General features: G+C 61.6%; 1 protein-coding gene across 2 annotated transcripts; it reads right to left on the bottom strand.

Moving 5' to 3' along the window:
• Nucleotides 1–5183: 5183 nt before the first annotated feature.
• Nucleotides 5184–10394, bottom strand: LOC140620504 (olfactory receptor 13A1-like). 2 transcript variants are annotated; one of them, XM_072804711.1, is made up of 3 exons: nt 9899–10394; nt 7966–8371; nt 5184–6873 (listed from the first exon to the last, which is right to left on the bottom strand). In XM_072804711.1, the coding sequence occupies exon 3, from the start codon at nt 6742–6744 to the stop codon at nt 5980–5982; it is 765 nt and encodes a 254-aa protein (XP_072660812.1). In that variant the 5' UTR covers nt 6745–6873; nt 7966–8371; nt 9899–10394; the 3' UTR covers nt 5184–5979. The 2 variants fall into 2 exon arrangements, with proteins under 2 accessions (XP_072660812.1, XP_072660811.1); XM_072804710.1 differs by lacking the exons at nt 7966–8371; nt 9899–10394 and having other exon boundaries at nt 5184–6962.
• Nucleotides 10395–12232: the final 1838 nt, after the last annotated feature.

The raw sequence follows: 12232 nt of genomic DNA, 5'->3' as shown, positions 1-12232 counted from the left end.
AGGAAGCCGGACGTGGGACTCGATCCCGGGACCCTGGGGTCACGCCCCGGGCTGAAGGTGGCGCTAAACCCCTGAGCCACCCAGGCTGCCCCTGTTAACTGGTTTCTGAGGAGTTCGGGGTACACCTGGAGCACAGGGGGGTCTTCATGCGTGGAGCTCAGGAGACCCGCTGGGCACTGGGCCGTGGGGCCGTGAGCGTGTCCCTGGATGGGCGAGTGGCTGGAGCCTGTTGTGGGACGGAGCAGGGCAGGATGTGTCAGTTCTTGGCCACAACGTTGGTGACAGAGAAGCACGGAGCGGGCGGGGTCGGGGGGACGCCCTGGAAGGCGGGGCAGGTACTACTGCGGGTCCCTGAACCGGCCCCGGCCCCGTCACCCCGACACGCTCGGAAGCGAGACCAGCGGGGAGGGCCCGGAGGAGCCCGAGGACCTCGTCAGGGCCGCCACCCGCTCTGCAGGGTCGAGGGCGGCACGGGCCCCGGGGATCTGTGACACTGGCATGAGGCGGAGCGGCCGGCCAGGTGCTGGGACGCCGTCAGAGGCGGGCGGCTGCCAGGATTTACGGCTCAGGGCAGAGGGAGGGTCGGGGGCGCACAGGGGGCGGGGGGGGCTGGTACCGGGGCAGGTGGGACCCGGGGATGGGGGCAGGCTGGGAGCACGGGGTGGACAGTGCCCCAAGGAAGGGGCTCCGGCCCTCCGGTTACGGGGGTGGGGACACTAGGACGTCACAGATCCAGCTGGTGGCCCGTCCCCAGAGCTCGGGGTCAGCAGGAGACTGTGACCGCAAAGGAAGAGCCGGTCAGCAGCGGCTTCGGGGCAGTTCCAGCGTCTGGTGCTGGATCCCCCGGGAGCCGTGACGCCCCCCTGGGGGGCAGGACGAGCATCCACGGGGACCTGGGCTGTGACTCTGCAGAGGCGGCGTGCCCCGTGTGCGCAGCACGGGCCTGTGAGGTGGGAAGAGCGTGGTCAGCACGCACGCCCAGCTGTCACCGGCCCGACAGGTGACAGCCGGGCACAACGTCCACAAGCCTGGTGTCCAGACAGGTGCAGGGGTCCCAGGCCGCCAGGAGGCCTTGACATCACCGTGACCTCCGGGAAGGGTGACGGGGCTCCCCGGGCGAGCTTGACCCACGGGCTCCTCGGGGACTGGATGGGGGGTCGCGCTGGGGGCGCTCAGGTCCGCAGAGCACACGGACTCGCTGTCGGTTTCAGGACTGTGGCTGGGGCGGCTCACGGGGCAGAGGACACAGCCGAGGAGGCCACGGTGACAGCGGGACGTGGGAGGAGCGGGTGGACGTGCCGCCGCCAGCCTGTGGCCCAGCAGGTGTGCAAGGTGTGGGCTATGGGGTGGCTGTGGGACCCCGGGAACAGCAGCACCCGGGGGACGTGTCCTGGGAGGAAGCCGGTGGCCTCCAGCCAGAGGTTGCTCAAAGACGATGACGATGGGTCCAAAGGAGACAGAGCCAGCTGGATGCGCTCCCGCCGGTGACATCTCGACCCATTCGAGAGCCAAATAGTGAACAGTCACGCGATTTTGCCTCGTGTGACCTTTGCGCCTCCCTTTCTCCGTCACCTTCAGGAAAAGGTGACGACGTGTTGGCTCGGAGCGCGGGCTGTGGGGGGCGAGCCTCCCTGGTCCCCGCCGCCCCCGGGCGCTCTGGAAGGAGGCTCCAGCCAAAGGGGGCCCCGCGGTGACCTCGGACGCCCCGCGGCCTCCGCGTCCCCGGGGCCGGGTCTGGGGTCCCACCAGCCTTACAGAGCCTCCGCTTCTCCTCGAGCAGCCGCTTGTCCGGGAAGCGGAGCCCCAGAGTGGCGGTGTGCAGGTCGCCCGTCAGGTGTTCTGGGCGCACGCTGAGTTTCGTCAGCTGGTTTTTCTGCATCTCAAGGATCATCGTAGGCTTCGGTAGCCGGTTGGACGGGAACTGTATTGGTTGAACCAGCCTTCCGCCCTCTGGCTGAGCCTCCGCTGCTGTTCATCGTTTGTGCGTTATCAGCCTGACCTTGTAATGTTTTGTGGAGGGTTTTGATCTGTTTTCTCCTCTTATAATATCTTTGCCGCGGGTCTCGGAACTCAGGGCCCTGGTGGACTTGTCGGGTAAGTCAGGATTGCTTTAGTCTTTCCCCTCCCTGGAAGATGTTTTGTAAAATCAGAATTCTTCCTTCCTTAAAAAAAAAAAGAATTCTTCCTTCCTTAAAAAATAAAAGAATTCTTCCTTCCCTAAGTCTTTGTTAGAGAACCACACACAAGACTTTCATCTCCTTCTGAATCGCCTGAGGCGTGACACACTCTGTGGCTCTTGCCCACAGATGCTTCCACGCACAGTGTTTTGCATTTTAGAGCTGTCGTCAGGGTGCAGGGGTCCCGGCGTTTCCCTGCATCTGTATCTTCGGGGTAAATCCCCAGCAGGGCAATTGCTGGGTCGTAGGGCAGATGGAACTAGGGGGGGTGGAAGGGGAGGAGGGCGGGGGGTGGGGGTGACTGGGTGGCGGGCACTGAGGGGGCACTTGACGGGATGAGCACTGGGTGTTATTCTGTGTGTTGGCAAATTGAACACCAATAAAAAATAAATTTATTATAAAAAAGAAAAAAAAGTAGAGCTGTCATTGCACGGCCTTCTGGCTCACACACCTTCCCTCCCTCCCTCCCTCCCTCCCTCCCTCCCTCCCTCCCTCCCTCCCTCCTCTCTCCCTCCCTCCTTCCTTCCTTCCTTCCTTGTAGGGGGAGGAGGGCAAAGGGGAAACCTCAGGGAGACCGGGCTCTGCGCTCAGAGCGGTGCAAGGCTCCATCCCACGACCCTGGGATCACGACCTGAGCCGATGCCGAGCCGGCCGCTCCCCCACCTGCGCCCCCCGGGCGCCCCGGCTCGCACAATTCCTGGTGACAAGCCAATATTTTATCTCTGTTCCCTCATATGTGAGTCTTCGTCTCCTTCAGCTCCTCTTGAGAGTCTCTGTTCCGGGTCAGACTGGGTGACGGTGGTCACGACGCAGAGTCAGCGTGTGTTTGTGCTGCTCGGGGCGACCCTTGAGATCCCTGGACCTAAGAAATCTTTTGTGACCCATTTCCATTGTTGTTTCCACCCCCTTTTGGGTGGTCCGCTTCCGGCTGACAGGCGGCTCGGTATCCCTCGTGGGTCAGCGGAGACGCTGGTTTCCCAGGTTTCTGCTTGGCCTCCGTCGCGAGGAGCGGCTGCTGCTGCGTCTGCAGAGCCACCAGCTCTGTGCCTCGAGAGCCTCCACTTGACGCACAGCACTTTCCATGTCGACACGTCCGATCTGGCTTTTAATTAAGCCTCTGCATTTTTGTCTTCACTTACACTCACTTTTTTAGCACGGACCACGGGCTGCTTGGATGCAGTTACGGATTCCGTGTCCCGCGCGTGTTCTGCTCTATCTGCTCACCGACCTGCACCCTGGTCTGTCACGCTTCGGTTCTGCCCCTTTCGTCTGTCATCTCGAACGGATGCCGGACGCATGATTTCGTGTTGTCATGCACTTCAATCAGTTTATTAATAATATCTATTTGTAATATTAAGCTATTGACTTTTTTCCAGAAAAATGCCTCCTGTCTCTGTCGTGTTTCTGGCCGGAAACGAGCAGGTCACGATCTGTTCGCCTCTGGGAGGCTCCTTGTAGGCACTTCGGGCGGAGCGGGCGGCCTTCGCTCGGGCTGGCGGGGCCTGCGTGGGCCCCGGAGCCCCTCCGCGTCCCCTCCTGAGCACCTGCAGTCCACGCCCCGGGAGGGTGGCCGGCACACGGCTTAGCTGAGGAAGGACGAGCCGAGTCCCAAGAGAGACCTGGTATTGCCAGCATTGGGGGGAGGGGGATGTGCAAGTTACATCAACAGTGAAATAAAATTTCTCCTTTGGGTTGGAAATTTTGGTGAAGCTACGGGAAAATTAATACATTTGTACATTATTTGCATTTTTTGAACAAAGAAACAAAATTTGACAGTTTCCATAAATATCCCCTCCGTGATGAATTCCACCTCCCCCACACTGTGCTCTGCATAAATACTCAGTGCTCACGTACTTGTAAAAAGATCCAGTGTAGTATTTTTTTTAAAGATTTATTCATTTATTCGTGATAGACATAGAGAGAGAGAGAGAGAGAGAGAGGCAGAGACACAGGAGGAGGGAGAAGCAGGCTCCATGCAGGGAGCCCGATGTGGGACTCGATCCCAGGACTCCAGGATCATGCCCTGGGCCTAAGACAGGTGCTAAACCGCTGAGCCACCCAGGGATCCCCAAGTGTAGTATTTTAATAACAGAAAAATGAAATAATTCAAACCTCCATTAATAAATACCTGACTAAATAAAATTACTTTGTACAGTAAAAAATTACAGAAATCTACAAATGGCGTGACAGACAGCTATCCAGTATTTGTTTAGCGACGCTCAACAAAAATTTTCTGGAAGAATGCAAAAGAAGAAATTAACAGGGATTCCTCTGGAGGTCGAAACGGGGTGTGTGTAAGTGGGGAGCGCAGATCCGGGGAGGACCAACCACCCGTGGAACTGTTTTCACTCTTCCTGGAACATTTTGCAGGGATGAGACCTAGGTATCTGCTCTTACAGAGGAGAAGTGGGGGAAATAATTCAAGGTTGGTTGCAATCACTTTCTCCGGTCACCTGTCCAAGCCGCTGAGGAGATGTGGGAAATGAGGGAACTTCACGGCTTTACGGGGCAAAATCAGTGACAGTTCGGAAATAGCACCGAGCACCTGCAGAGTTGGGAGATGAGCCCTGAGTGGTCTCCAGGGAATCCGGGGAATCATGCACGGGAAGGGAGGGGGCTTGGCGGGTTCTCCGGAGAAACAGAACCAGCAGGAGGTACTCACACGCTCTTGGACTCGTGAGGATTTGCATTCACATCTATACACACGCGCACACACGTTACATAACATGCACACACACGTATACAACACGCACACCCCTGTAGCACGCGTATAGACAATACACGTGTGATTGCCTGCCTGTGTGCCGACCGACCTTACGGTGAGTGCGTGCATATACACACTGAGGTACATTGGGAGGTGTATTTATTTTTTTTTAATAAATTTATTTTTTATTGGTGTTCGATTTGCCAACATATAGCATAACACCCAGTGCTCATCCCATCAAGTGCCCCCCTCAGTGCCTGTCACCCCCACCCCCCGCCCACCTCCCCTTCCACCACCCCTAGCTCGTCTACATTGGGAGGTTTATTATTGGGATTGACTCGAGTATTCGTGGAAGACGAGAAGCCCCAATGGCCACCGTCTGCCACCTGCAGACCTGGAGCAGCTGATGGCGTGATTCGGCCACATCCAGAGGCCTGCAAATCAGGGGCTGTTTGCAAGCATGATTCTGAGTCTGGAAGCCGAAGAAGCATGTACACCTTCCTTCTCTTTTTTGTCCCGTCCTGGCCTCCAGGGTCCTGATGATGTCCCCCCCGTGCGTCAGGATGGTCTGTGATCTTCACGCCCATTCAGAGGCTCATGTCTCTCAGAGACACGCTCACAGACACAGCCCAAGGTGATGTCTGGGCAGCTGTCCCGTGTCCCAGAACCCAGTCGGGTCGACACAACGAAATCAGCCGTCGTAGGAGTTGCGTCCTCTGCAATTTGAGGCCAAGATCCGGTGGCCTGAGCAGAACCTTGGGGAGCCTCCCGGGGGCATGGGTGACGGGGCTGAGTCAGCTCCCGAGTCATGATGGTCAATAAGACGCGGGCGGGACTCCGAGTCGGGGTGCAGCCCAGGGATCTGCGAAGGAGCCGCGCGCCCCATGTAGACTAACATGGGTCAAATTCCGGGAGCTGCAGCCCGTCAGTAACAGGCGGCCGAAGCCACCGCTCCCCGAGGTGCCGTAGGCAACTCACAGGGGAGTGTTTTCCCGGCAAAGCCGTCTCGAGGGGGTCCGAGTCAACTCGCGCAGAGAGAGGGTGTTTATAGCGGGTGGGGTGCATGTCTCGGGGTCGCTGGTCCGAGAGCCCGCCCGTTTACAGGCTTTTGACCACGAGCGTCAAGACTTTCCTGAGGGCTGCCTTGACCTCCTTGTTCTTGAGGGAGTAGATGAGAGGGTTCAGGGTGGGGCTCACAGTGGAGTACAGTACGGCCATGACCTTGCCCATCCCTGGGGAGTAGCTGGAGCCAGGGCTCAGGTAGGTGTAGATGATGGTGGAGTAGTACAAGGTGACGGCGGTGAGGTGGGAGGAGCAGGTGGAGAAGGCTCGCTGCTTCCCCTCGGCTGTGCGGATCTTCAGGATGGTGGAGATGATGAAGCCGTAGGACACCACGGTGAGCAGGAAGTTCAGCATGGCGAAGAAGATGTCGGCCATCACGGCCATGATGTCGTTCACGAGCGTGGAGGAGCAGGAGAGCACCAGCACGGGGGGGATCTCGCAGAAGAAGTGATCGATCACGTTGGGCCCGCAGAAGCTGAGCCGCGTCATCAGGCAGGTGTTGACCCCGGCGCCCAGCACGCTGATGCCCCACACGGCGCCGGCCAGCGCCGCGCACACCCTGGGGCTCATGAGGGAGCCGTAGCGCAGCGGCCGGCAGATGGCCACGTAGCGGTCGTAGGCCATGGCCGTGAAGAGCAGCACCTCCCCCGCCACCGACCACGACAGGAAGTACATCTGGGCCATGCAGCCCCCGTAGGAGATGCTCCTCCTCTCTGCCAGCAGGATGTCCAGCAGCTTGGGCACCACGGTGCACGCGCAGGTGACGTCCAGCACAGACAGGTTGACCAGGAAGAAGTACATGGGCGTGTGGAGCCGCGGGCTGGAGGCGATGGCCGCCACGATGAGGAGATTCCCGCCCAGCGCCGCCGCGAAGAGGCAGAGGAAGAGCGCGAAGAAGGGGCCGCGCAGCCGCGGCGCGTCGGAGAAGCCCTGCAGGATGAACTCCGTCAGCAGCGTCCTGTTGCTCATGGCGCAGACTGGCCTTGGCTCCCGGCTCTGCGGCTGCAAGACAGGGCGCAGCTCACGGTCCGCGGTCCGCGCCGGGGCCCCTCGGGGTACCCCCCCCATGAACGACGGCCAGCGTCCGGTCTGCTTGGGCAGCACAGCCACCAAGCTCCTCTCAGGAAGGGGCAGGAGTGCTCCATCCCCCACCTCCTGCCTCCATCCCCCACCTCCTGCCTCCATCCCCCACCTCCTGCCTCATCCTCCACCTACTGCCTCCATCCTCCACCTACTCCCTCTTCCTCCTCCTCCTCCCTCCATCCTCCACCTCCTCCCTCCATCCTCCACCTCCTCCCTCCATCCTCCACCTTCTCCCTCATCCTCTACCTCCTGCCTCCATCCTCCACCTCCTCCCTCATCCTCCACCTCCTCCCTCATCCTCCATCTCCTCCCACACCCTCTGCCTCCTCTCTCCAACATCCACCTCCTCCCTCCATCCTCCACCTCCTGCCTCATCCTCCACCTACTCCCTCTATTCTCCACCTCCACCCTCATCCTCCACCTCCTCCTTCCATCTTCCACCTCCTCCCTCATCCTCCACCACCTCCCTCCATCCTCTGCCTCCTCCCCACATCCTCCACCTCGTACCTCCATCCTCCACCTCCTCCCTCCATCCTCCACCACTTCTCTCCATCCTCCCACCACTACACTAAGGAAAACCCTCTCACACCTCAACATGGCACACTGTCCTCCCACAGTGATGGTCTGACCTTGCCATGTCCCTGCTGGAGCCCTCAGAGATGATATCCAATGTCTCCAGGGGGCCTTCAAGTGTCACCATGTCCCATCAGGCCAGAGAGTGTCTCTATCGCCCCTGCTTCTCTCCCCTGCACCCCTAAGTGTCCTGTCGCACTTCCTCTGCCTGACTCCCCCCCCCATCCCTTCACACCCCTTGATGACCTGCCCCAGACATGAGATTCCTCCTCAGGAACATCGGAGCCTCACCGAGCCCTGGCTCTGGACAGGGGGATGGGGAATGATGCCAGGGGAAGGCAGGGGGCCACGGGGCAGGGCAGATACCTCTGCAGTCAGGTGGGACCTAAGTCACCAAGAGGGAGCGGCATGAGGTCCAGGCTGGGGGTACAGTCGGGGCCAGAAGAGCAGGGTCTGAAGCGATTCACGCAGTCCTGGGGGCCGCCAGGAGCTTCCCAGTCAAGGGCGGCCACACAAGAAGAGAGCAGAGCCAAAGGGTTTTCCAGAGACGCGTGTTGCTGGTTCTGGGGGTGATGTGTCCAGGCCTGGGCAGGGCAGGCTTCTGAGGCCTGGGTGGCAGCATCCAGCTCTCGGTGGGCGACCCTGCCCGGAGTCCCGGTCCCGGCTGGTTCTGTGACGACTTCAGAAATCGGCACAGTTGCAGGAAAGTTTATATTCCTTAGTTACATTGGTTGTGGGAAAATAGACTGAAAGAAACTTCCCCTGGATGAGCCTACAAATGACAAGTGGGTGAACGTCAGTCTCGTGGAGAAGGTGGGACATTTTGGAGACACCCCGTCACCTGGTGGAGAGGGACCCTCGGAGTCTTGGTCCCAGACCTGGGGTCAGGCTGCGGCGACCACGACACGCTGCGCGCATCTGCACGCCCCGGCCCCTGCGACAAGCAGCGAGGTACTTGTGCGGGAGCCCGCGGCCGCTGCCCAGCAGGTGGTGGCCTCGCTTGCTGGGAAGTGGGGGCGGCCGGTGACCCCAGCCCCGAGCCGCCGAGCGGACACCCCCGGGACCCAGGATCCCCCACCCCGCGTGGCCTGCCGCTGACGTCTGCACGGCAAGCACCTTCTAAGGTCTCCAACACAGAGTGGGGTGTATTGTCCCTGAATTCTGACCTCGTCCAGCAAAGGCACCGAGCTTGCTCGGGTTCACGGGGACACCCCGGTCTGTAGGGAAATATCCCTGCTTGAAACATGCGATGGGCCTGGTCCCCAGCGCTTCCCTGTTTACAGCCCTAGGAGGGCTCCGTGGGGGAAGGCCCAGCAGCCTGGGGGCACCCCCAGCTCCCGAAGTAGCCTGTGGACCGTTCCGTTCTGTGCAGTTCTGCAGCATTAATAGGACGTTCTTGGAGGCGCTCTTGAGGATGTGATCCTGGCAAGGGGACCCGAGGTCGTAGCCCCTCAGCCTTCCCCCCCAGGGAGGAGGACCCTGCACGGCCCAGCGGTTTCTGATCTGCTGCCGGCTTGGGCCGCTCCATGGATGCGGGGCTGGGGGCCGAGGGGCTGCGGTGCGAGCAGTGGGGGCAGCCTCCCGGGAACCCCCACCCCCACCCCCTGCTCCTTCCCCGACCCGTCTGAGCCTGGACACCGTGCTCGGCAGTTGGTTTAAAAACTCGACGATGGGGATCCCTGGGTGGCGCAGCGGTTTAGCGCCTGCCTTTGGCCCAGGGCGCGATCCTGGAGACCCGGGATCGAATCCCATGTCAGGCTCCCGGTGCATGGAGCCTGCTTCTCCCTCTGCCTGTGTCTCTGCCTCTCTCTCTCTCTCTCTCTGTGACTATCATAAATAAATAAAAATTAAAAAAAAAAGAAGCAAGAATGCTGAATTAAAAAAAAAAAAAAACTCGACGAAATGGCGAATTCTAACAACCACACATTCTCCGAAAGCAGAAGTCAGTGGTGTTCAGACACACCGAACCCGACCCTCCGTAGCGCCAGGTACCCGCACCCGCTGGGACCGCAGACTCAAGGACCTGGATCCCCGCGGCCACGGTCACCTCACAGAGAGACACACAGACGCCGTGTCATCCGCAGGGGAAGGCGCGGCCTCGGGCCCCCTGTGGTCTGGCTCCCTCCTGTGGGTCTGGAGGGGACAGGTGTCGGGCGGCCCGCAGCCCTGGAGGCCGTCAGGGGCCCGCGGCGCCTGGGGGACGGTGCACAGCACGACACCTGCTGCAAGGACGTGCTCCCCGGCCTCCTCCCTTCCCGCCCTGCCCTCCCCGCAAACACGGAGGACGCCCAACACTTACCTCCTAAAATTCCAAACTGCTCAATAATAATAATCTATGACCTACAGATACAACGTTTCATGGCCTCAGTCATGGTAATTGTGCTAATTCTGTAAACGGTGTCTCCTTAACAGCAGGAGAGAGACGCGAGACGGAGAATGAACACACGGCGGGACGCCTGGGGGCTCGGCGGTTGGGCGTCTGCCTTCGGCTCAGGGCGTGACCCGGGGTCCCGGGATCAAGTCCCGCGTTGGGCTCCCTGCATGGAGCCTGCTTCTCCCTCTGCCTGGGTCTCTGCCTCTCTCTCTGTGTGTCTCATGAATAAATAAATAAAATCTTCAAAAAAAAAAAATCCCTGAGCAGCCTGGAGCTCCTCCGAGCCCTAGAGGCAGGGTAGGGGTCCTGAGGCAGCCGAGGGAGGCCCCGGGCAGGACTCGGCACTCGGTGGCAGGCGGGTCCCTGCTCAGGACGAGGCAGGCAGCCCGGGTGGAGTGACCGTGGTTTTGAGCAGAGCCGCCTGCTGTGCGCCCGGAGCCAAGCCGCCAGCCTCCCCCCGCCGCGCCCGCCCCCCCCCCCCCCCCCCCCCCCCCCGCCGGGATCCACTGCAGACCTGTCATCTGCAGGGCCTCAGAGGCCCTGGGCCTGGGGACCTGAGCACGGTGGCCTGGGCCGAGCGGCTGTGCAGGGAGGCGGAGGCCGGAAGCGCAGGCAGGGGCTGGCCCTGCTCCAGGCCACACAGGACGCCCAGTCCCCATGCACACTCAGCCCCGCTTCCCTGCAGGCACTGCCCAGGAGGCTTCTTGGAGGCGGTGGTGCTGACCTCCATGAGTGGGGAGGGAGCAGGTGCAGGGAGGGCCAGGTGTGGCCGTGCCAGGGCCCGGGGCTCTGGAGCAGGTGACGCAGCCGGGACGCCTGGTTCTCTCGTCCACGCATGTGGGTGAACTGAAGATTGGTTTGGGGGTGCAGGGCAGACCTGCCGCCGGGGCTGGGGCGTCGTCGGGGTCTAAGAAACGGCGGCACGCAGTCCGGCGGGGAGGACGCAGGGCGGCGGGGGCGCGGGCTCTGGGGAGACTGAGGGCCTGCCCCGTCCTCACGGCCCGCAGCCTCCCCTCCCCTGGACGTCCGCCTGGGGCTTGGGCCTGTCACCCACGAGGGTGCACAGCCCCGCACCCCTGACCCCCCGGGCCGCCACCCTGCTCTGCACCGGTGCCCTCCCCGAGACCTGCTCCCGGGCGCTGTCCCCTCGCCTGCACCCTGGGGACCCCTCCGACCCCTCCTCACACTGTTCACGTATTTAAATCTAACAAAGGCCAAACCATGTCTCCTGGACGTCGTCTCCCCCAGAGCCCGAGGTGTTGACGGCCCCGCCCCCGTGCAGACCTTCCCTTCTGAGGGTGCCCCGCCTCGATCTCCCGTGCCTGCCTGTCTCCCTCACCTGCTCTTGCCGCCCCCCATCCCTGCGCCGTGGCTGGTGGGTCTCGAACCTGCAGGGTCAGGCACCCGTCCTGCGACTCCTGTCCCCCACCCTGCTCTGAGGGGCGCCTCCCTCCAGCCCCCGCCCCCCGCTCCACCCGGACTGGGCCATCCTGGCCCATCGCCTTCTGACATCGCGCTCGCCCCACGGCCCCACGACGGGTTAGAGTCCCTCCCGTGCCCCTAGAATCCAGGTGTTTTCTCTCACACCCACGGGGCTGCAAGGCCGCACGTCTCTCATGCTCCTGGTTGTCACTGCAGGAAGGCGCCCGCCTGCCCCCCCAGGGACGTGGGGGCGCTGCGGCCTGTCCACTCCCTCCCGGGACCACGAGGCTAAGCCCTTGCAGTTGTGCCGATTTCCTCCGGGGAACACGTTGAGCCGCAAGCTGCTCACACAGCCCTGGCTGCATTCTCAGGGGAGGCCCCGTGGGATCCGGCCCCGGGCTCCCTCACCGGGGTCCTGGCCCCCAGGGCGGCCGGCTCCCATCTGGACACTCCGTGCCTGTGAGGGGTGGACACTGAAAGCTGCAATGCCCACACTTGGATCCAAGGACCCCAAACCCAGTAGGAGCCCGAGAGTCTCCGGGGCCCTACCCTGGGCACGGACTCCTGAAGGCCCGGGCCCTGGCAGGACGGCAGACGGCGTCCCCTCCTCCGTTTCACCAGCACAGCGCCAAGACCCGTTGTGGCCGTTCCCTTGACCGATCCGACGCAGCTGGTGTGGAGAGGGCATCACGGGCACATCGAGGCATGAAGCGAAGGTGCAGAAGGAGCCTCAGAACCAGGCGCACAGGGAGGTCGGACGGATCAGACCAGGAGCATAAAACGATTCCAGTTAATAGGTCGGCGACTGAGCGGAGAGGTAGGAATCCCAAGGAGGAG

Source organism: Canis lupus, chromosome 29 (assembly GCF_048164855.1).
Source record: "Canis lupus baileyi chromosome 29, mCanLup2.hap1, whole genome shotgun sequence".
Taxonomy (NCBI): Eukaryota; Metazoa; Chordata; class Mammalia; order Carnivora; family Canidae; genus Canis; species Canis lupus.
The sequence above is the reverse complement of the archived record's forward strand: the minus strand, read 5'-3'. Positions and strand labels throughout refer to the sequence as shown.

Excerpts from the sequence above, each read along its gene's own strand:
- LOC140620504 (XM_072804710.1), bottom strand. The coding sequence starts at position 6,912 with ATGAGCAACAGGACGCTGCTGACGGAGTTCATCCTGCAGGGCTTCTCC.